The sequence below is a fragment of the Syngnathoides biaculeatus genome, chromosome 17 (assembly GCF_019802595.1).
Source record: "Syngnathoides biaculeatus isolate LvHL_M chromosome 17, ASM1980259v1, whole genome shotgun sequence".
NCBI lineage: Eukaryota > Metazoa > Chordata > Actinopteri > Syngnathiformes > Syngnathidae > Syngnathoides > Syngnathoides biaculeatus.
The window spans coordinates 630,464-655,189 of record NC_084656.1 but is presented as its reverse complement, the minus strand read 5'-3'; the positions used below and the strand labels follow the sequence as shown (position 1 = coordinate 655,189).

Sequence of the window (24,726 nt, the reverse complement as noted above, 5' to 3'; positions counted from 1 at the left end):
TGTAACCTTGTTACAAGTTAAAAAATCTGTTAAAAGTTTGAAATGCTGAACTAATGTTTTATATTGTTTCTGTTGCCATAAGTGAATTAAGTCCAGGTGTTTATGCTGCTAAAATTAAGAAAGTTAAATGTTTTCTGGAAAATGTAGTTTCATATTGTTGGTATTAAGTGTCACAAGCAGGCAGCACGGCATTCAACCCAAATGCAAAACATCTGGGCAGGGACATGATTTTCAACGGTAGTTTAATTCAGGATGAGGTTATACACTGGTAAGCAGTTCAAAAAGATAGAAGCAGGAGGGTCCCAATGGCAAAGCAGAAACCAAACACAAACAGGTGACAACTGCAAATGAAGCACCACAGAGGCATGTCGAGAGGAAGCAGCTGCTGGTCGACCACCGCCGAGGTGTTGGCAAGAGGCGGCTGTGACTTGGGCTCTGCTGAGGCGTGGGCGAGAGACGGCTGGGGTCTTGCTCCGCCAAGGCGTGAGCAAGAGACTGCTGAGACTCGGGCTCCACCGAAACGTGAGCGAGAGGTAGCTATGGGTACGGCTTCGCCCAGATATGAGCAAGAGGTGGCTTGGGGTTAAAAGGTGTCTCCTCAGGCTCCTGCCATCGAACTTTGGTAGGCGTGGATACGAGAGTGACCAGAGTGCACACAAACTCGTGAAGGTGAACTGGGAAACATGGGTTGTATAGAATGGAGTTGATTCACAGGTGGATTTTGCCGTGGGTGAGGCGGAGTGAGGTGGGAGGCATAAAGGTAAACTCTACTTGGACGCTGTGGGTCGGGCACAGAAGAGACATAAGCACATAGTGGATGCATGTGTTGGGCGCTGCCGAAAAAAGAACATGTGAACGTTGCTGGTGGGGTGCTGATGAGACATGAGCACGTAGTGGATGGTAAGCGTTGGGCATTGGTGGAACAAGACCACATGGTGAACGCATCAGGCTGGGCGCCGCCACTGAAGCAAGAGATAGGAAGTGGCTGCTGTTCGGCTATTTGGAAGCCAACGAAACAGAAGCAAGAGACAGTGGCCGTACGTCACGCCCCACTGCTGGAGAGCATGGCGGTGGCCGTGAGTTGGCCATTGCCAAAGTATGAGCAGTCGATGGCCACGGGTTGAACGCCGCAGTTTGAGCACATGAGCAACGGTTGGTCACCGCGGACCTTGCGCCGACAAAACAGAGGTGACACCAAGGGCCAGGTGTCGCCGGAACAAAAACAAGAGGCAGCGACCGGTCAATTAATCTCTCCTGAGCCCGGTCCACAAGCACGGCAACCAGCGAGGCCAAATGATTTATCGTGGAACTCCTCCATTACGATTGATCCTTGAAACGGAAGCAGAAGCCAACAAATTCTTTGACCTTGTGCGCTTTAAGGGAAGCAAATTCTTCATCCCACTGGGCTTGAAATTACGCGTTTATCGGGTCTAAGTCCACTAGGTCCAGTTCATTCTGTCTTGAGGTGGCACGGGGTTGACCCAAATGCAGGACTCCGTAGCAGGGACATGATTTTCGAGGGTAGTTTAATTCAGGCAGAGGTCATACACAGGTACGCAGTCCAAAAAGGCAGAAGCACAAAAACACGTGGCAAAAAGGCAAAGTCCAAAAATCATGAAACGAGGTCTGAACTTCCTACTACTACAGGGCAAAAACGTGCAACATGAACAAAACAAAACTTGACAATAGTGGCTCAGGAACGCTGTAAAAAGGGAAATACACTCACAAGACGCTTGCAAACTCGCACACAACGGCGCAGTCTCAACCACAACAAACTGGCCACTGACAGTACCACACACAAGGCTTATATGCATGACCTAGCTAGAGTCAATGAGGCACAGGTGAGGAGCTGCTGCCGGAGGCAGCTGCACACAGGGCGGGGGCCTGGCCTTACAATTAGTGAATGAATTCCAGGTACTTAATAAAACAAAAATGTTTTAAAATGCAAGCATGGAAAAAAAGAAGCTTTTTAACTTTAAGATGTAAGACCATTAAGTTCAAAATGCATTTTCAACAAAACAATACAGCAAATGTTTAAAAATGTTGGGTTTTTCAAGTTCAACATACATTTCTAAGAAATGTTTGATATTATTCCTACTGTTGGTATTAGTGATTGGACACAGATATTAAAAGAAGTTGAAAAAATTAATCTTTGTCTAAATGCAGAAATACATTTCTGAACAATGTATATTTCATCTAAGATGACACGCTGTGGCGAGCCCTAACGGGACAAGCCGAAAGAAGAAGTATACTTTGAAATTGACTTTTGAATTTAAAAAAAAAGAAGTTTGTGCTATGAATGAAGACTGAAATTCTTGCCCATTCTTCCTTGCAAAAAAGCTCGAGCTCAGTGAGGTTGTATGGCGAGCATTTGTGAACAGCAATCTTCAGTTCTGCCCACAGATTCCCGATTGGATTAAAGTCTTGACTTTGGCTTGGCCATTCAAACACCTGGATACGATTATTTGTGAACCCTTCCATTGTAGATTTGAGTTTATGTTTTGGATCATTGTCCTGTTGGAAGATAAATCTCCGTTCCAGTCTTAGGTCTTTTGCAGACGCCAATAGGTTTTCTTCCAGAATGGTCCTGTATTTGGCTCCATTCATCTTCCCTGTCCCTGCTGAAGAAAAGTAGGCCCAAACCATGACACTGCCACCACCATGTTTGACAGTGGTGATGGTATGTTCTGGGTGATGATGTGTGTTGCTTTTATGCCAAACATATCGTTTTGCATAGTGGTCAAAAAGTTTGACTTTGGTTTCATCTGACTAGAGACCTTCATCCACGTTTGGTGTGTTTCCCAGGTGGCTTGTAGCAAACTTTAAATCGTGACTTTTTACTGGGATGTTTTGGGATGTTAAAGGGTTGGGAAATCTTTTTGTATCCAAATCCGGCTTTAAACTTCTCTACAACAGTATCTCGGACCTGCCTAGTGTGTTACTTGATTACACACAGGTGGATACTATTTATCATAATCATCAGTCAACATTGGATCAATTCAGAGTAGGGAACGCAAACGGTTACAATTGATCGGTTATAACCGGTTTTCGATTGTTTAAAACCAAAACCGTAATCGGACTTTCGAAATCGGTTAAAATTTCCAATAATTTCTTCCGGTTTCGGTATTCCGCATTGCGCTGTTTTTTCAATATCATTTCCATTTTTTCAAGAATGTTAACATTAAAACATTTTTACAAAAAAAAAGAACAAAAATTTAACTTACGAGTGCGTTGTTGAAAGCCACATTCAACAAGCTTGTTTGTCAATATTGTATACAAACTACCCCATTACTGCGGAGTAAATTAACGATCGATGGTGTCGGACACAGGAACAAAACTTGTTTTATTGGCAGACATCAAAACACTACTCGCATAACGGCGGGAACTCTGTGTACTCGTCACTCTGGAAGAGCAACAACAAAAATAGTCCGTGCGGAACCACGCACCCCAACTCGAGGTCCCGCGGGTGAATTATGTAAACACCACAATGGTACCGATTTTAAAACCGGTTAATCGTTTTTTTGCTACATGTGTTCAGTTAAAACCGATTATGAAAATAACCGTTTTTTTGTGATCCCTAATTCAGAGATCCTCACTGAACCTCTGGCGTGAGGTTGCTGCACTGAAAGTAAAAAAAAACAAATAATATTGCACACCCCACTTTTCAGTTTTTTATTTGTTAAAAAAGTATAAAATATCCAATAAATTTCGTTCCACTTCACAATTCTGTTCCACTTGTTGATTCTTGACAAAAAAAAAATCTAATTCTACATCACATGGATGTTCTAGGTTTGAGTTGGAGTTGTGCAAATAAAATGGATGGGAACATAGATTTGAGAGGTGGATCGATAGGAACACTAATATGTTTCCTCTTTCATGGAGCTTCATTTGGATGGAAGCGTGCTTGCCCCTTTGTCCCCTTCGCCTTTATGTGCCACAGACCGCAGCCGCCCACCGGTGAGTAACGCGGAGAAAAAAAATAGATGCTAAAGCTAGTGAAAGTCTGTGGTAGACTCCAAAATGTTAAGCAAATCTTCCCTTGGAACTGAGTCATGTAAAACCTCCAAAGACGAACAAAAAACACAAAAGCATAGTCACAACGCAAGAGTTTTCTTTACACTAATTTGATCAGTCTGATTGGAGGGAACGATAATTGGTATTTTTTGCTGATCGGCTTTGATGTTATAATTCGCTGGTCCGATCGATGGCTTCATTGATCGAATCTGAGAAAGACATTTTCTCTGTGTCACCGTTTTGCAGAGTTTAATGAGCACTTGCCCATTCATGGTTCAAAGTTTACGGCCCCGCATATTCATGGATTTCTATCGCAAACATTTTTTTTTTTATTTAACGTATTTTCACAATTGTAAAGATCTTAAATTCTCTTCTAAGTAGACAAAGTGCTGAATTAGAGATGGTGCATTACAATGTGGTGCATCTTATCTGCACACTGAGTTCCAACATTTGCAATTGTTGTACGACTTGTCCAACAAAGTACACTTAAAAACCTCAACATCTTCATTTCTGCCACCTTCAGTTCTGCTTCCTGTTGTCTCTTCAGTACCAGTCTCTAACCCGTACATCATGGCTGGCCAAACCACTATTTCATAAACTTTGTCCTTCATCCGAGCAGAGACTCTTCCGTTGCATAACACAGACACTTTCTGCCAGCTGTTCCAACCTGCTTGGACCCATTTTTTCACTTCCTTCCCACACTCACTATCGCTCAGAAAGAGTAATCTTTCATCAAGACAACGCAAGGCCTCACACAGCAGCCCATCGGTGAAGACCATCAAAGAGCTGGGGTGGGAACTGCTCCATCATCCCCCTTACAGCCCATACCGTTCACCTTCAGACTTTCACCTGTGTGGTCCTTTGAAAGCGTTCACGAGAGGCACAAAGTTTGAAAGTGACAATAAGGTCAAGTGTTGTGAGCGACTGGGTGAGACATCAATCCTAAAATTTTTACGCTGAGGGAATGTGGAAGCTTGTCCAAAGATGGGAAAAGTGTGTGACAGCGATGGGAGACTATGTTGAAAAATTTTAAGCTTCTATCTATCTGTATTAGAAGTCTTTATACCGAAAAATTTCCCCTTATTTATTGAATGACCCTCCCTTTTACTCACGGTCAGTACAATGGCGCAACTGTAGAGCGTAGGCCTCACGGTTCTGAGGACCGAGGTTCCAATCCCGGCCCAGCCTGTGTGGAGTTTGCATGCTCTCCCCGTGCCTCGATGGGTTTTCTCGAGGCACTGCGGTTTCCTCCCACACCCCAAAAACATGCATTAATTGGAGACTTTAAATTACCCTTGGGTGTGATTTTGAGTCTGACTGTTGTCTGTCTCGATGTGCCCTGCAATTGGCTGCAATCAGTTCTGGGTGTACTCAGCCTCCTGCCCGAACACAGCTAGGAATGGCTCCAGGATTCCCGTGCCCCTCGTGAGGATAAGTGGCTCAAAAAAATGTATAGATGGATTTTTCTCACTCAATGTGACACCTGGGCCTGTTTGGATGAACATAGACCTGATATTCTGGCAGGAATTGATGAAAGAGAAACACAAAGCTCTCTCGGTCTCTCTTTGGTTTCACTTTTTATAGCAGTCAGGCTTGAAAAGTTCACCTCAAAGATATGTTGTGGGAAATTGGAGCAATGTCAAAATAGCTTTGTTTGACAGAATGCGGTATTTCTTGGCAATACCCAAACAAAAACTGTCCAAAAGGTATATCAGCAAAGATTAGCTTTAAACTACAGTCCTGTCTCAGTTCAGTTAGTTCCTCTTGTTCCTGTAAAGTCACATCCTTTGCACCAAACAATGTTGAACTAAATTGGTCCCTCAACAAATCAAGGGATTAAATGGAGGCTGAAGAAAAATAAAATGAAATCTCCTCATCAAGTGTTTTTTTTTTTTTTAAACCCTCTCTGGACTAAATAAAATTTTGCAGAGAGAAAAATCTGATACTTTCAGAAAATGATACTCTGTACTTAAAATTTTCGATTCTATTAAACCTGTTGCAAATTTGCAACCCCTGCCCGGAAAGGGTTAAATGCTTCACTATTATCTCACATAATGTTGCTGTGTTGACATGTTGCCATTGCTCGGTGAGTATGAACATTAATATTTAAATTTTTCATTTTCCAGAGTTGCGCTTTGGGCATTTCTTTTATCTGTGCTCGTGAGAAGGTTTTCATTTCAGCCTTGCATACATGTGCTCAATTCATTCAGATGATGAAAAATGTTAGCCAGGTATGACAGGTTTGAACACCACTCATCAGTTGTAAGCAGTTTTGCGTAATCAGACCTCTCATTTGTCAGAAACACTTTTACTTTCTCCAGCAGTTCATAAACAGGCCAGTACCTTTCCACGGGACAACTACCAAACCTCCATATGAAACAATAAGGCACTATGTTCCGCACCGATTTCCTCACATAAAGATGCAAATATGTGATTTTTCACGTGGTGATTTTACAATGTTCACTATTTGCACAGCATCATCCAACACAGAGAATAGGTCTGCTGGTCAAGATCTTGACTACGAGGCCCTCAGAGTGTAAAAAGCAGTGCATAACAATTACATTGGGGTCTCTTTCTTCCACTCTGCTTCCAAAGCCTTTGGTGCATCCGACCATGGCTGCCTCAGTGCAGACATCCATCGAGTTTTCCTATTTAAGTCCACTTTGTTGAAGACATTCAGACAGGACCTGAAAATGTCCTCTCCTGTTGTCTTCTCATTGAAATGGCTTGCAAACTTTTTCTCATGTCATATCTATCCACAAACCGCAGATTGGCAAGGCGTTGGTCATGTCCACTCATATTAATGGACTCGTCAAGTACAATAAAAACTTACTCCTGGTAGGGACCTTTTCCAACACTAAACTTTCAATGTCTAGAGATCATGCACCTATGCCACAAAATCTTGTGATTTTTGTTTACACCGCCATATTGCCGGTCAAACTAAGCATTGTTGAAAGTTAATTCTGTAGACACGAAACTAAAATATGTCTTATAGCACGACACCCAGAGTTTTGTCCGATACCGTTAAATATTTAGAACATGGTAATAAACGAAAGTACGTGGAAAAATTAGAGACACTTAGCATAACATTACCACATTTAATGCCGAAGTCGATGTTTTCCACTATAAGACATTTGACTGTTAATTCGCTTCCCTGTCTTGGACAACTGGATATACCCATGTATCCGGTGAATAAGTCATTGAGATTTACACGGAAGGGTTTGAAAGCGTATAAGCTTTGGATGCATACAAACACTTCATTGCTGGATCTGTTCTCAAAGAGGAATAAATCCCACATAGTGATGAACCCACTCAGATTTTTTCTCAATAAAAATACCAATATTTAAACAACTGATCCCTGGTTTTACACAAACTCGCATTCATTAATTATGATTGGGGAAAAAAATAGGACAGGGAGTCATCTCCTCCGTACACGGAAGCATATTGCTGCCACATGTTAACCTCCGTAATCCTCTCTGTGACAGAGGGTTTATTAATATTGTTTAAATACGCATTGTTCTCAAATGAGTCAAATAGGCCATAATTCTTGATAATTTGAGATTGAGAAGAATAATTCCTGCCTGAAGTGAAATGATTGTATTTTCTCTGCCAAAGTGTGTGACTTTTTAAATTTGGCAACAAGTTGAGCAACGTGATAGCTAGCTTTTAGGGTTTTCTATTTATCTTTTTGGTGTTTTTTCTCCTCATCGTTGCATGTTCCTCCGCATGTGCATTAAAGTGGACAAAATACTATGTATTCTTGGTCTGAAATGAAAGGTCTTTCGTTTGAAGATGTCAAATCGTGAAAGACCAACTTTGTCTTATAGTCTGATCTGCATATTGCCGGTCGCCTCAAGACATCTTCTCTCTCCCAAGAAGCTGACCTTTTTTTTTTTTTCTAAATAACTTCATTGGCCATCAGATATTTACAGTACTGTGTTAAAAGACGCGTGAAGGCTAAATATAAACAAGCTTTTGGATTGAAATATACTTTGCAAAATGTCGACGTGGAGTAAAAGTTTTTTTACAGAGCAGATTGCTGACATCATTGATCGGAATGGCAAATTATGACATTAAAGCCCATCATAAAATGCTAAATATCAGCGAAAACAAATCCCAAAATTGTCATAAAGTCTTGTAAAAAGTGGCATAAAATCTGATAAACTAGGTCTGATTTTATTCTTACAAATTGGGGCCGATTTTATTTGCATATCACTCCTCTCGCAAATGAGTCTTCTTTTATCTATAAAAATATTTTAAAATTTTTTTTAACACATCTACAGTTGTCACTAAGGTGCATGATATTTTATACACATAGGTAATCACAAGAGATACACAAAGACATCCATCCAGACATAGTCTCTCCAGCGTGTCCTGGGTCGTCCTCGGGGTCTCTTTTCGGTGGGACATGCCCGGAACACCTCACGAGGAAGGCGTCCGGGAGGCATCCGAATTAGATGCCCCAGCCACCTCATCTGGTTCCTCTCAATGCGGAGGAGTAGCGGCTCAACACTGAGCCCCCTCACGGATGACCAAATTTCTCATCCTGTCTCTATGGAAAGCCCAGACACTCTGCGGAGGAAACTCATTTTCGGCCGCTTGTATTCGGGATCTTGTTCTTTCGGCCACGACCCACAGCTCTTGCCGATGGGTGAGGATAGGAACGTAGATCGACTGGTAAATTGAGAGCTTCGCCTTTCGACTTAGCTCCTTCTTTACCACAACGGACCGATACAAAGTCTGTATCACTGCACCGATCCGTCTGTCGATCTCCCGCTCCATTCTTCCCTCACTCGTGAACAAGACCACAAGATACTTGAACTCCTCCACTAGGGGAAGGATCTCATCCCCGACCTGGAGAAGGCACGCCACCCTTTTCTGACTGAGGACCATGGTCTCGGATTTGGAGGTAGTGATTTTCATCCCAGTCGCTTCACACTCGGCTGTGAATCGCTCCAGTGAGAGCTGGAGATCACGGCAGCATGAAGCCAACAGAACCACATCATCTGCAAAGAGGAGAGATCCTATGCTGAGGCCACCTAACCGGACACCATCTACGCCTCGGCTGCGCCTGGAAATTCCATCCATAAAAGTTATGAACAAAATCGGTGACAAAAGGCAGCCTTGGCGGAGTCCAACTCTCACCGGAAACCAGTCTGACTTGTTGCCGGCAATGCTGACCAAACTCTGACAGTGGTTGTAGAGGGACCGAACAGCTCGTATCAGGGGATTCGGTACACCATACTCCCGAAGAACCCCCCAACAAGACTCCCCGAGGGACACAGTCGAACACCTGCTCCATGACCACAAAACGCATGCAGACTGGTTGAGCCAACTCCCATGCACCCTCGAGGACCCTGTCGAGGGTGTAGAGTTGGTCCACTGTTCCACGGCCAGGACGAAAATCCCATTGATCCTCCTGAATCAGAGACTCGACTTCCCGACGGACTCTCCTCTCCAGTACCCCTTAGTAGACCTTACCAGGGAGGCTGAGGAGTGTGATCCCTGTAGAATTGGAGCACACACTCCGGTCACCCTTCTTGAAAAGGAGGACCACCACCCCAGTCTGCCAATCCTGAGGCAGTGTCCCCGATGTCCACGTGATGTTGCAGAGGGGTGTTAACCAGGACAGCCCCACAACATCCAGAGCCTTTAGGAACTCCGCGGCGAATCTCATCCACCCCCGGGGCCCTGCCACCAAGGAACCTTTTAACCACCTTGGTGACCTCAACCCCAGAGATAGAAGAGGCCTCAGAGCACCCAGACTCAGCTTCCTCAAGGGAAGGTGTGTTGGTGGAAATGAGGAGGTCTTTGAAGTATTCTACCAACCTACTCACAACATCCCGAGTTGAGGTCAGCAGCGCCCCGTCCCCACTATACACAGCGTTGACAGTGCACTGCTTCCCCCTCCTGAGACGCCGGACGGTGGATCAGAATTTCCCCGAAGCTGTCCTGAAAGTCGTTCTCCATGGCCTCGCCGAACTCCTCCCACGCCCGGGTTTTTGCCTCAGCGACCACTGAAGCTGATTTCCACTTGGCCAGCCGATACCTATCAGCTCCCTCGGGAGTCCCACATGTCAGAAATGCCCGATAGGAATCCTTCTTCAGCTTGACAGCATCTCTCACTGTTGGTGTCCACCAATGTGTTCGTGGGTTGCTGCCACAACAAGTACTGACCACCTTACGGCCACAGCTCCGGTCAGCCGCTTCAGCAATGGAGGCCTGAAACATCGTCCACTCGGATTCAATGTCCCCCGCCTCCTCAGGGGCGTGAGCAAAGTTTTTTCGGAGGTGGGAGTTGAAATTCCTTCTGACAGGGGAATCTGACAGCCGCCCCCAGCAGACCCTTACAATACGTTTGGGCCTGCCACGTCGGACTGGCATCTTCCCCCGCCATCGGAGCCAACTCACCACCTGGTGGTGATCATTTGACAGCCCTCTCTTCACTCGAGTGTCCAAGACATGCGGTCGCAAGTCCGATGACACGACCACAAACTCGATTATCGAACTGCAGGGATGAGAATGACCAATTTGGAAAAACACTGAAAATGTCTGTCGATGGGGGGAGTTGAGTGTCCTCCTGAATATTTTTTGCTCCTATCGGAACACAGAGTGCACAGCACTTTGCTGGGACAGTCCACTTTTTGTATGTGCTCGGTTAGACATGTTGATACCGTTTTCGGTCCTATCTGCACAGTTACACTTTTTTCAAGCCATGCCCGTCTGAAACAGTTTTTGATTACAGCATCCTTGTCAATTGCCCTCGCTCGATCTTCAAACTTTTTTTCTAACACTTTCGCCATCGTAAAACTTTGAACACACCATAGCTCAGTTCACGCTATCTAAGTCCCACGCGCCATTACTTGGCTAATTAACAAGTTACACTGCGATTTCTGAGAACCGAGAACACATGTACATAGTAATGATGAAACTCGATTAACCACTAACACGATTGGATTGTTATACTGTATAACGCTGTTGTCCAAGTGAGTAATCTGCCACAAACAAGTTTTGTTTATGTCGCAAAATTCAAATATTTACACGACCGAGCAAGTTAGAACGGTGAGAGTCGTGCTTGTGCTACCACTAAGCTGAACTTGCTGCTCGGAGCCCACCACCGAGAGGCAGGCGCACGAAAATTCTCATCCCTGGAACTGGGACCTAGGATGTCCTGGTACCAAGTAGACATGTGAACACACTTATGCCTGAACATTGTGTTTATTATGGACAATCCTTGATGAGCACAGAGGTCCAATAACAGAACACCACTCAAGGTCTGATCGGGGGGGCTGTTCTTCCCAAACACACCCTTCCAGGTCTCACTGTCATTGCCCATGTGAGCATTAAAGTCCCCCAGCAGAATGATGGAGTCCCCAGAGGGGATGCTCTCCAGCACTCCCTCTATGGACTCCAAAATGGGTGTGTACTCTGCACTGCTTCAGTGCATAAGCACGAACAACAGTCAGGACTCGGAGGGAGGCTACCCTTTCATCCACCGGGGTAAACCCCAACGTACAGGCCCTGAACCGGGGGACAATAAGTTTACCAACACCTGCTCGGCGTCTCTCCCCGTGGGCAACTCCAGAGTGGAACATAGTACAACCCCTCTCAAGGGGAGTGGTGCCAGAGCCCAAGTAGTGCGTAGAGGCGAGTCTGACTATATCGAGTCGGAACTTCTCGACCTCACGCACCAACTCAGGATCCTTCCCTGGCAAAGAGGTGACATTCCATGTCTCTAGAGCTAGTTTCTGTAGCCAGAGATCGCATCACCAAGGTCCCCGCCTTTGGCCACCGCCCAGCTCACACTGCACCCAACCCATACAGCCCCTCTCACAGGTGGTGAGCCCATGGGAAGGGGGACCCATGTTACCGTTTCGGGCTGTGCCAGGCCAAGCCCCATGGGTGCAGGCCCAGCCACCAGGCGCTCGCGTTCGAGTCCCACCTCCAGGACACAAACACATTCTCATAAAAATGCCAAATCCTTAATTTGATGTTGATAGATATTTGGGCCGGCATGGTGTCACAGCTGTAGAGCGTTGGCCTCACAGTTCTGTGTGGAGTTTGCATGTTTTCCCCGTGCCTGCATTGGTTTTCTAAGGGCACTCCGGTTTCCTTCCACAAGAATATCCATGAATTGGAGACTCAAAATTGCCCCTAGGTGTGATTGTTGAGTGTCTCTATGTGCCTTGTGATTGGCTGGACACCAGTCCAGGGTGTACCCTGCCTCCAGTCTGATGACAGCTGAGATTGGCTCGAGCACTCCCGTGACCCTCGTGACGATAAGCAAGTCAAAAAAATGTATGGATGGAGGATATTTTGGAAAAACCAAAAGCACTCTTGTTCAATAATAAATTTTCATACATATAAATGAATATGATTAATTCCCACATTCTCCCATAAAAATAGAAGCATAAGAGAGCCTACTTGGATAGATGCAGCAAATTTGCTTCACAATATACATCCATAAAAATCTTTTCGAAGCCTAACCTTCAGAACACACTCAAGATTTATTATTTTCAATTGTCCCAGCCCACTCTCGATACCACGCTGGAGAGCATTGGGGGTGTTAATCAAAGAATGATCTCTGGTAGTTTTACAAAATGATCAAATTCCATTCAATTAATCCCCAAAATATACCATGACGGCCAAGACATTGTTTTATGGTTCATTTATGGTGGGCACATACGGTTATTTCACTGTCATTGTAACTAATGTGAGCGATTTATCACAGTGTAAAACCTTAACGGTACCAAACACGCGAAATGGAAAACTAAACATTTCTTACTTGATTCTAGATGCCATCTTTCAGTCTGGACCACATTTACTAGGAAACGATAACGGCGTGATCCGAAGCAAATATTTGTAACGTGTTACAGAGGAAGTAAACCAACAATGTCTTGCAATGAATTGTGGGAGTTGAAGTTTTACCTGCTGTGGAGGCACTCTCGCAATGCACACCATTCTGACATGGTAAACTACAACTTCCACAAATCTTAGTAATAAAAGTCGCGTGACTTGATAACAATTCCTGCAATCTCCCCTCCCTTTTTAAAATGTACACTATCAGTTGGGTATTTTTTTCTCAACACAAATTACATTCCCAAACTCCACTTCTCAGTTTTAGCCCCATGCTTCATTGATAATGGTAAATATATCCGTTTTTTGTCGCGCGCAAAAAAATACAATTACACAAAACAATCATTTAAAAATTAGTGATTTCCTGAAACAGTTGCCTCCAAGGTTTGATAACACACGTCACACTCATACTGCCAGGAGACTCACCGTTTTCAAAGTTCAAAATGGAGAATAAAAATTGTTTGATTTCAAGCATGGTAAACTTTTGATGATGTTGTGGTCCCATCAGCCTCACAGAACCAAGAGCTTAATAACCAGCAGCTTGTGCCACATGGGATATACAGTAAGCCTGAACTTGCAATTTCCACCGATGCACTGCAGGTTAGCAGGTTATCGGTGCCGGGGCGGGCGTTGTTAACACGGGCCACGGCCGATCCAGTATGGGATTTAGATGAATGCGCTTTTTGAAATCTTGAGCAATGCTTTTTATGCACTCTGTTGGGCACATCCATCCATCCATTGTCTGAGCCGCTTATCTTCACAAGGGTCATGGGAGTGCAGAAGTCAATCCCAGCTGTCACAAGGGTTCAATCCCGGCACTCCCTGTGTGGAGTTTGCATGTTCTCGCTGTGCCTGCATGGGTTTTCTCCGGTTTCCTCCCACGTCCAAAAAACATGCAACATTGATTGGACACTCTAAATTGCTCCTTCATGTGATTGTGAGTGCGGCTGTGAGTCTATCTGTGCCCTGCGATTGGCTGGTAACCAGCACAGGGTGCACCCTGCCACTTGCCCATTGACAACTGGGATAGGCTTTGGTGGAAATTCAGCTACTGTGGGTTGAAGGCAAAGAGGAGGAGGAAACCAGATTTGTCGGCAGAAAAACAGGAATGCACAGAGCCAACAACTGAGTGTAGGGACTTGGAATGTTGGGACAATGACAGGAATAGCTTAGTAATTGGTTGACATGATGATTCGGAGAAAGGTTGATATATTGTGCATCCATGAGAGCAGGTGGAAAAGTAGCAAGGCTAGAGGTTTAGGAGCAAGATTTAAATAATTTTACCATGGGATAGATGGGAAGAGAAATGGAGTATGGGTTATTGTAAAGGAAGAGCTGGCTAAGAATGTCCTGGAGGTGAAAAGAGTATCAGATCGAGTGATGAGGCTGAAAGTAGAAATTGAGGGTGTTATGTATAATGTGATTAGCGGCTATGCCCCAGAGGTAGGATTAGACCTAGAGTTGAAAGAGAAATTCTGTAAGGAACCAGATGAAGTAGTTCTGAGCATCCCAGACAGAGAGAGAGAGTTGTGGTTGGTACAGATTGTAATGGACATGTTGGTGAAGGAAACAGGGGCGATGAAGAAGTGATGGTTAATGTAGGGATTTGCGAGTTTGGACCCTACGCGTGTTCACGAATCGAGGAAGATATGACCAATGATTAGAAAAAGTTAACAGCAAATGGATTTATTACAAAGGAATGTGCAATACAGACGTCCGGGTCTTATCTCGGTATCTGCCGCACACAAGACGTGTGTCTTCTGGCAGGATAGCCCAAGAAGAAGACAAGAGCTGGCCGGTAACACAAGGTTTTTATATGTATGGGTCCATGGTAAAAGTGGCTGCCCCCCGCAGTCTGGTCCTGGGCCAGGGTGGTAACTTCCCACTCCTTATCTTGTGTCGTTCCTCTCCACGGCAACGCCTGGGAGAGGAGCATGGCGCCAGCCGGTTTTCTGCGTACAAAGATCAAGGACAGCCACCTCGCTCCACAACTCATCCTTGTCTGATTAGCCAATGGACAACACTTTATCTGTTGATTAAATGTATCAGCAGGCATGAGCATTTCACAGAAACGATCGTTCCGTTACCGTGTCGTTACCCAGCCTGAGAAAACACAGAACCGAAAGTCCGTTTCCCAGATCTCAGGGCTTACTTTTGATAAAATTCGCCCATGTGTGGAATGTAAAAGAAGTTCTCAATGAAATACAACAATCTGTATAAAACAAACCTACATGAACCCCTTTATTTTTAATGATTAAAACGCCCAGCTTTGTCAGTGTGGTTTACAAACAGCACCGGTTTTCGCTTCTGCGCTACGCATGCGCAAGGTTGAGTTATTTATACGCTCGTCAAACATGTCGGTTGCTAAGCGTAAAAGACAAGAGACTGTGTCCCTAAAGACGTTCCAAAAGTGGACTATATCTGAAGAATTTATTGCCGAAACCAATGAAGAAGGTGAGGTGATAAAGCTGAGGTGCAGAATATGTTCGGAAAACCATGCAGCAATACGGAACAAAGCGAAGCGGCGAGGCATATCGGGTCCACTGCTACAGTCAATTCTCAACTATATTGACGGGGTGTCTTAAGTAAGCGGTAATGCGGATAAACACGTGAAGAGCGGCTCACTCCACGACTGGGCAAAAAAAAAGTTTTGTGGAGAAACGAATGAAACTGAAAGCGAATGCAGTCAAAGTGGTAAAAGTACGAGTGGTCTGTCTAATGCCGCAACAGCAAGTTCAACAAATCCAACCTTAGAAGGTTTTATCAGGCAAGGCAACGAGAAAAACTATACCCGGCTCTTCAATACAGCTTTTTCATTGGTGATGGGTGAAAAACCATACAGTGACTTCCCTTTTGCAGTGGAACTACAAAAGCGAAATGGACTAACATTTTTGCCAGGGAAAGATGACCGTTTTTCTTGTGTCAAGTTTGTCCATTTTTTGGCTAAAGCTGTCAAAGATGACATTCATCATATTTTGTTGTCTGCTCATGTTTTCACTGGGGAAATGGATGGTTCTGAGGCTCGCAAAACTGGCAAAGAGAAGGAGCTGGTTTATTGCAAGGTTATGGTTAGAGGACAGCCCATCCGTGAAATCAGTGGCCTTTCAACACTGGTGCTTTCCTGATTGGGTTGCGTAAAATGCGTAAGAGGATGTTTGTCATGTGTGAAAGAATGGCCAGCACTCACCAGAGGTTGGGTGTTCGCTCTGGCTTCCTTCACCCGCAAGACTGGAGTGAAAGCTTCTTCAGTATGGTCATAAACACCACGCAAACAAAGAAACAACCAAGCTTTTTCTCAAAATTTCTGAAAAGTTGGCATTGAAATTTATGTTTTCGGTAATCTATAATCGATAAAGTTTTGTGCTCAATCTGCACATGGCAATTGCATGTACATGCAGCTCACCATCAGAAAAGAAAGATTGCAAACACAACAGGAAACTTTGTTATATGGCTAAAGCTTTATTCTGAAGTACATGTAAAAACCGGTTCCCATGAGCATTATCAATGGGAACCGAAAAATCGTTTCCCACCGTTTCCCGGGACAAAAATCAACGGAACCGAAAGATCGGTTACCATACTTGGCGAAATCCTCATGCCTGTATAAGCTCATACTTACGCAAATAATGAAAGTGCAATAAAAGTAAAATAGTCTTCATTCCCTCTCTTGAGCTATGAAATAGATCACAAAAACAAACACGAAAATCACAAAAGTAACCCTTCAAGAAATACGGAAAACATAAAACCCTCTCTAATCCTCCAAACATACCTTTTAATAAGTGCATACTCTCATGATTAAGAAAACCCGTAAGCTTTAAGCCTCCAGGATAGTACTAGACAACTCAAAAACAGCAAAACATTTCTCAAAAAGTAATATCACCCAAAAAGCATCAGTAGAACACAAGGGCAAGGGCAGTGCAATCACGGGGCATGTCAACATCATGACAATCAGGAAGCGGTGGAAGTTTAGTATCACTTTCAGGGGGAGCGATAGCAAGAGTAAAATCATCTTGAGGAGTATGTCGGCGCGGGGTTCTAATGAGGACATAATTACCGCGGCCATCAGCTGGGGGACCAGTCGCCTTCTCAATCAGACGGGTGAAAAGAGAACAAATACAAGGAATGCAACAGCATCCACAGAGGGTGAGAATAGAGGTGAAGACACCCAGAGAGATGAAGATTGATGAAATGACACCCTTCCATTTACCAAACACATTCATCCAGTTATCCCACATAGACGTGTGAACACCAGAGTGTTCCTTAATTTTATTAGCAATGGTTCTAAGTCCATCTACGGACTGAGTGAAGCAAGCATCCGTCAGGTTGGGTGTTATCCGGCAAACACCTCCTTTCTCAGCCAACAGTGCATCTACTGCGATTCTATTTTGGAAAGCCATAATAGATGTCGCCTTAAGTTCCTCATGTACAGCTTCAAGTCCTTCAAGGGTGAAATTGCCCAAATGTTGCACATTATAATGTATGTAATTGATACGGTCAACATTTTTGTTAGGAGTAACAGGGAAAAGAGTGGAAATTACAGGTATATTTTCAAAACCAGCAACTACCCGATCAGCCAGTTTATACCACGGGACACCACGGGGGACGCCAATAGCGTCAATGTAGGTGGGGTCGTCAGCACCGAGCCAGGTAAGCTTGGACCTACGTGAACAGTGTAAAAGGCCAAGAGCTTCCTTAAAGTGTTCAGGAGCAACCACCAGATCATCTCGGGTGATAGGAACAACGGAAATAGGCAAAGGTAAAGTTACTAATGCACATCTGCCCGTACTGTTGCGTGGGAGGCGGTCGAAGATACAGTCTCCTCCACACCACCACCACACATCAGCACGACTGACGGGTAGGAAGAAAGGTGCTTCCTGGGTCTCTGTACAGTATGTATCAGAGATATTGCCAATTGGGGCACGATTACCTTGAAGGAAAATACAGGTGAAATTTTGGCGCGCCACAGCACGATTAAACACTAACTAACTAACGCCTCTCAAACCCTAAACCACTCATCAACAAATAGATTATAATACAACTGATAAATATTTTCCGGTTGGGTTGTGCTAACAGCTGGCACTGATGTGGTTGTGGGTATGGGGTATTTTGAGTGATTTCCCAGATCAAAATACCAAGAACAATAATAACACAAATAATAAGAATGCCATAGATTTCCTGCTCTCCCTCTCTTGGTCCAAAAAGCAATCGGACCATCTGTAGGAATCACCTCCACGCCTTCCTGGATATCCACCCAGCTATTACCCCAGAACCCACCTGCCTGTCTAGGTAGTTGTGCCTGCCAAAAAATTACGTCTGGTGTGGTTTTGGACCTTTACGTCTTGTTATGTAAGTTGTTTTTAGAGTTTAGTAATTTCATTATCCTCACCCTGTTTTTGGCTTGAATACATTTTGAGGTGATGCACTAATTGTTGTCTAAATCTAGGCTCATCTCCGGACAGAGAGGTCAGGGTCAGCTTTAAGAATGGTCTGTACTGGTTCAGGGAGACCTGCCAGGATCGCAGTCCTGAACATAGCCTCTTCCTAACCAGACTGTCCAGAGTGATGTCCAGTCGACTGAGTCCAAAGTTTAGTAAACTTAGTCAAGTGCTCAAGTGGGTTGTTTAACATAAGGGAAAGAAGTGGGTGCAGCTGTAACAGGAGTGGGGAACCTCTCTCTGACAGCTGCGGCCAGACGCTCAAAGTGTGCTCTCAATATAGTTCTATTGGGTATGTTAAGCATACTTGCAGTTCTCTCGATTTCTCGTTGTTCAATACTAGTGCATGATCTAGATGCTGCTTGTATCCAGTCTCCCATGCAGAGTGTATTAAAAAAATGTAAAGTTTCCACAAAACCAGACAGCCAAGAATTACCACCAGAAGAGAGACGAGACAAGCGAGCAAGACAATCAACATCTTTAAGATGAAATGGCTTGTATATTGGACCTGCTGGAGCCTCTGTCATAGGCATCATTGTAACGCAAAGCAAAGCAAATTTATTTGTATAGCGCATTACATACATGAGGTAACTCAATGTGCTTTTCATGATTAAAGGCATCTGAAAACAAAGAGATAAAAATTTTAAAACAGGATAAAAACAATAAAAATGACTAACACAATAAAAAAGACAATTAAAACCACATACAGTGCAAGCAATATGATCAAAAAGTGGATATATTCTAAAAGGTCTGAGACAAAAGAAGAATTTTCAACTTTGTAGCGTTTTGTTTGCTTGTTATATAATATAATGATGCAATATCATATCCATCTATTTTCTTTACCGCTTATCCTCATCAAGGTCGCGGGGAGTGCTGGAGCCAATCCCAGCTGTCAACGGGCAGGAGGCAGGGTACACCCTGAACTGGTTACCAGCCAATCACAGGGCACACAGAGACAGACAACAGTCACACTCACAATTACACAAAGGGGCAACCTTGAGTGTCCAACTAATGTTGCGTGTTGTTGGTATGTGAGGAGGAAACCCACACAGGCACGGGAAGAACATGCAAACTCCACACAGGCAGGTGCGGGATCGAACCCGGGACCTCAGAACTGTGAGGCCAAGGCTTTGGAGTGTTTCCATAATAATAATATAATAGTCATCGTGTTATTTCCAATCCGAGAGGACGCTTCGCGTCAAATGAACAAGACAGATTTCACTAACCCCCCCACTTCAGCCCTCTCGCTTCCTTTCTGTCTGTGTTTGTGTGTGTGTGTGGTGTACTTACGTGTGATTCAGGGCGCATGCGTGTTTGATGTGCCTCCTTCCTCATTTTTCAGTCCTTCACTCGCGTCCACATATCAAATACAACTTTTTTCACTTACTTTACCTTTGTTCGACTTACCATTACCATTTTTCTTCAACGTTGGCATCACCGTCACCATCACCATCATTAAATGCACAGTGCGCCTTTATCTGTTCACCTCTTTATAGTCCATATGAGCCCTGATCTAATCTCTCTTTCATCTTTAATAGTCTTTTACATTTATATTTATATTATATTTCCATAGTCTCTGTCAATTTCCTATAACTTCATCGTCAGTTTGTCCCAATCGCAAATTTTACCCAAGTTGTGCTTTTGCCATTATTTTAATGCGTGCTTCCTTTCTTTATCTTGTTTGTTTTTGTCAACATCAGGCATCATTTGCCGCTCAATTTCAATGTACATTTCATCTTTAGTTGGATTATATTCAGCACATTCATGATCAAATTCACCATCCATTATTATTTATTTAATTTTGTGGTCACTCTTCTTTGACTAAACTCAACTGAATTCCTATCGCGCAACAAATTAGCTTATACTATTCGTTTTTTTTCGTACGCCACCTTGCGACGTCTCAGGCTCAAACTGACGGCAAACCCTCTGATTTTAAGGGATCCCATCCCCGTTAGGTGTAACACGTAAACCTCACAGTGCAATTGTACGTCGAATTTTCGTCACCTACGACGGGATATACAACTTCTCTTTATCTCTTATTCTCTTTATCTCTTATATTCTTATTCTCTTATTCTCAATAACTCATATGAGGCATGAACAATCTGATACCAATGACTTCTCAAATTTTGGCAGTTCAATATGCAGAATTTGACAGTAACAAGCATCTGCTTACCTTTTGGACCAGGAGAAGTCAGAAGTACAGACGACCACCCTCGACTTGTCCGTACAACACTCCTGTGTTTCTCATATGTCTCTCTTTATCTCATCTGTCGACGGTCAACGCCTGTCAACCTCCCTCGACTTATGGCCGGGGTCATCAAACTGTACCGATTTGCAAGTTTGGACCCTACGCGGGTTCACGAATTGAGGAAGATATGACCAATGATTAGAAAAAGTTAGCAGCAAATGGATTTATTACAAAGGAATGTGCAATACAGACGTTCAGGTCTTATCTCGGTGTCCGCTGCACTAGAGACGCATGTCTTTTGGCAGGATAGCCAAAGAAGAAGACAAGAGCAGCCCGGTAACACAAGGTTTTTATATGTATGAGTCCATGGTAAAACTGGCTGCCCACCGCAGTCTGGTCCTGGGCCAGGATGGTAACTTTCAGCTACTTATCTGGTGTTGTTCGTCTCCACGGCAACCCCTGGGAGAGGAGGATGGCGCCAGCCGTTTTTCTACGTACAAAGATCAAGGACAGCCACCTCGCTCCACAACACATCCTTGTCTGATTAGCCAATGGACAACACTTTATCTGTTGATTAAATGTATAAGGTCATATTTATGCAAATAATGAAAGTGCAATAAAAGTAAAATAGTCTTCATTAAGTACAGCATACAGGAAAGGAACTTTGAGGGACAGACGGTGGTGGACTTTGCAAAAAGCTGTGTACTAGGTGTGTGAATGATTAGTCAAGGGTCAAGGTATAAACTCTGAGCCCCTTCCTGTTTGCTGTGATAATAACAGATGAGGTTAGACTGGCAGAACGGTGGATCAGCTGGAAAGCATTGGCCTCTGAGTTCTGAGGTCCCGGGTTCAATCCTGGATCTGCCTGTGTGGAGTTTGCATGTTCTCTCCATGCCTGCGTAGGTTCTCTCCGGGCACTCCGGTTTTCTCCGACATCTCCAAAACATGCAGCATGAATTGGAGACTCTAAATTGCCCATTGGTGTGATTGTGAGTGCTTGTCTCAATGTGCCCTGCGATTGGCTGGCTACCAGTTCAACGTGTACCCCGCCTTCTGCTCATTGACAGGTGGGATCGGCTCCAGCACTCCCCGGGAACCTTGTGAGGATAAGCGGCAAAGAAAATAGATGGATCGATCATGTGGGGGGGTTGACGCTCTCTAACTGCATCTATGCACAACTGTTACTCTTATCAGAAATAGTTCCCTATTAATTGCATGTCTTTTGTTCTTCGTAATTGTTAAGTCTGTTTGTTCTTGTTCTGAATGTCGTCCCAGTCAACATAAATGTCGTACAAGGGCGGCACCGAGACCGGAGAGAAATTCCTTGTGTGGTGTTCCATACTTGGCTATTAATGCTGATTCTGATTTTGGTGAATATTTTTGATAATTGATTGTACACAGTTTAAACAAAATGCAATAAATCAGAAAAATCTGACCTGTAGTCAGTCGTGGACTCCCGTTGCCAACTACTACAGCAATAAGAATGAGGGGAAAAAAAACGTTTTTATAGATTTTTCGTGATTTTCGTATCTTATAAATTGTAGACGGTCCCTGGCTAACGTCAAGCGATTATCAAATGTCCGGTTAACGTTTTCTCGCTTTTAATAGCGCATTGTATTATCGCAGTATCATCTTGCCACAATCTTAAGGATTGAGTGCTTGTTTTGATCGGTTCGTCGATAAGCGAAAAACAATAATGAGTGCACTTCTTGTGGACGCTCTGAAAGGGAATGCGTGATCACACAAAGGATAATACAAAGACTGGTTGAATACAATTTTGTCGTCTTAGGTAAGTGACCTCACGTCGCAGCTAATTAATGCTAATGCTATTGGTTCTAGAATTTCACTCGAAGTATTTGCAACCCAAAGTGTCGCTACATTACGCATTTGGTTTTCGACCGTTTTATTTGAAATATATGTATTTGGTGGACCACTGTGTAGTATATCGATGTACCAGTTTGTGGCACTAACGAGGGACCATTCCGCTAACGATATGATTCGAAGGTTAGGCCTTGTGATTAGGCAAGCGTAAGAAAGATCACGATCAACCAAAGCGGAGTAACCGTGGACTGTTGACATAAACTGACACACTTAAATTGTTTTGTTGTATTATGACGGTCCTCTTTTCCTTTCGGCTTGTCCCGTTAAGGGTTGCCACAGCGTGTCATCTTTTTCCATCTAAGCCTGTCTGTACATCTTCCTCTCTAACACCCACTGTTCTCGTGTCCTCCCTCACATCATCCATCAACCTTTTCTTTGGTCTTCCTCTTGCTCGTTTGCCTGGCGGCTCCATCCTCAGCACCCTTCTACAAATATACTCACGTTCTCGCTTCTGAACATGTCTAAACCGTCCAAGTCTGCTCTCTCTCTAAAACTGTATGTCTCCAAAACATCCAACTTTGTCTGTCCCTCTAATGAGCTCATTTCTAATCTTATCCAACTTGTTCACTCCAAGTGAGAACCTGAGGATCTTCATTTCTGCTCCCTCCAGTTCAGCTTCCTGTTGTTTCTTCAGTGCCACCATCTGTAATCCATACATCATGGCCGGCGTGACAACTGTTTTATAAACTTTTCCCTTCATCCTAGGTAGATCATCATGTCAACCAACTCTTCTGTCACATAGAACACCAGACACCTTCCGCCAACTGTTCCACCCTGCTTGGACCCGTTTCTTCACTTCCTTACCACACGCTCCATGCTCTGTATTGTTGACCCCAAGTATTTGAAGTCGTCCACCCTCATTCTCTCTTCTCCCTGGAGCTTCACTCTTCCTCTTCTGCCCCTCACATTCTTGCACATATATTCTGTTTTACTTCGGTTAATCTTCATTTCTCTCCATTCCAGTGGGTGCCTCCATCTTTGTCATTGTTCCTCCGCCTGCTCCCTGCTTTCACTGCAGATCACAATATCATCTGCGAACATCATAGTCCAAGGGGATTCCAGTTCAACCCCATCTGTCAGGGGCTCAGCACGGATTCCTGATGCAGTCCCACGTCCGCCTTAAATTCTTCTGTCACACCTACGGCACACCTCACTACAGTTCTGCTTCCCTCATACGTCCTTTACTATTGTAACATATTTCTCTGCCTCACCAGATTTATGCATGCAGTACCACAGTTCCTCTCTCGGTACTCTGTCATGGGCTTTCTCTAGATCCACAAAGAATGTAGCTCCTTCTGACCTTCTCTGTACTTATTCACGAGCATCCCCAAGGTAAATAATGCATCTGTGATACTCTTTCTCGGCATGAAACCATACTGTTGCTCGCAGATAATTACTTCTGTCCTGAGTCTCGCCTCCATTACTCTTTCCCACACCTTGCTTGTGTGGGACATCAACTTTATTCTTCTATAGTTCCCACAGCTCAGCAAATAGCCTTTGTTCTAAAAAAAACAGGGGTGGGAACTAGCACAGTTTTCCTCCATTCTTCTGGCATCTTCTCTCCCGCTACTATTCTATTGAATAAGTTGGTCAAAAACTCCACAGCCATCTCTTCAAATTGCTTCCATCCCTCCACTGGTACGTCATAAGAACCAGCTGTCTTTACATTTTTTCATTCTGTTCAGTGCCTTTCTAACTGTCCTCCTTATAGATTATTGCTAATTCCTGGTGAAGTACGCTTGCTTCTTTTACTCTACCTTCTCTCCCATTTTCTTCATTCATTAACTTTATTCTTCTATAGTTCCCACAGCTCAGCAAATAGCCTTTGTTCTAAAAAAAACAGGGGTGGGAACTAGCACAGTTTTCCTCCATTCTTCTGGCATCTTCTCTCCCGCTACTATTCTATTGAATAAGTTGGTCAAAAACTCCACAGCCATCTCTTCAAATTGCTTCCATCCCTCCACTGGTATGTCATAAGAACCAGCTGTCTTTACATTTTTTCATTCTGTTCAGTGCCTTTCTAACTGTCCTCCTTATAGATTATTGCTAATTCCTGGTGAAGTACGCTTGCTTCTTCTACTCTACCTTCTCTCCCATTTTCTTCATTCATTAACTTCTCAAAGTACTTTTTTCATCTACTTAGCACACTACTGGTACCAGTCAACATAATTCCATCAATATCCTTAATCACCTTTACTTACTGCACATCTTTCCCATCGCTATCCCTCCCCTCATTTATCCGGGCTTGGGACCAGCCTACAGGACGCAAAGGAATTGTGGCCCCCTTCGGGCTTTGGATAGTCAAAAGAAGCAATCAAACAAACAAAGTCAGCACACAAGACACACAATTCACAT

At 43.9% G+C, this 24,726-nt stretch overlaps 2 protein-coding genes across 8 annotated transcripts in view; one reads left to right on the top strand and one right to left on the bottom strand.

Annotated features, from left to right (window-relative positions):
• LOC133515260 (DENN domain-containing protein 1A-like) overlaps positions 1 to 12,915 on the bottom strand; it is a 186,180-nt gene extending 173,265 nt beyond the window's left edge. Inside the window, 1 exon segment of the mRNA XM_061847627.1 lies at positions 12,800 to 12,915. Within this exon segment, the coding sequence (XP_061703611.1) occupies positions 12,800 to 12,816 (17 nt within the window). The 5' untranslated portion in view covers positions 12,817 to 12,915.
• An 8,552-nt stretch (positions 12,916 to 21,467) lies between these two features.
• Positions 21,468 to 24,726, top strand: part of mvb12ba (multivesicular body subunit 12Ba) — an 81,246-nt gene continuing 77,987 nt past the window's right edge. Inside the window, exon 1 of one of the 7 annotated variants that reach the window (XR_009799003.1) lies at positions 21,468 to 21,860. Coding sequence is in view for 2 of the 7 variants with exons in the window: in XM_061847722.1 (XP_061703706.1) it covers positions 21,843 to 21,860 (18 nt within the window). In the remaining 5 variants the exon portion in view is untranslated. Of the gene's footprint in view, positions 21,861 to 22,047; positions 22,280 to 24,726 lie in introns of those variants that run through there. The other 6 variants (XR_009799004.1, XR_009799005.1, XM_061847722.1 and 3 more) reach the window with 6 other exon arrangements.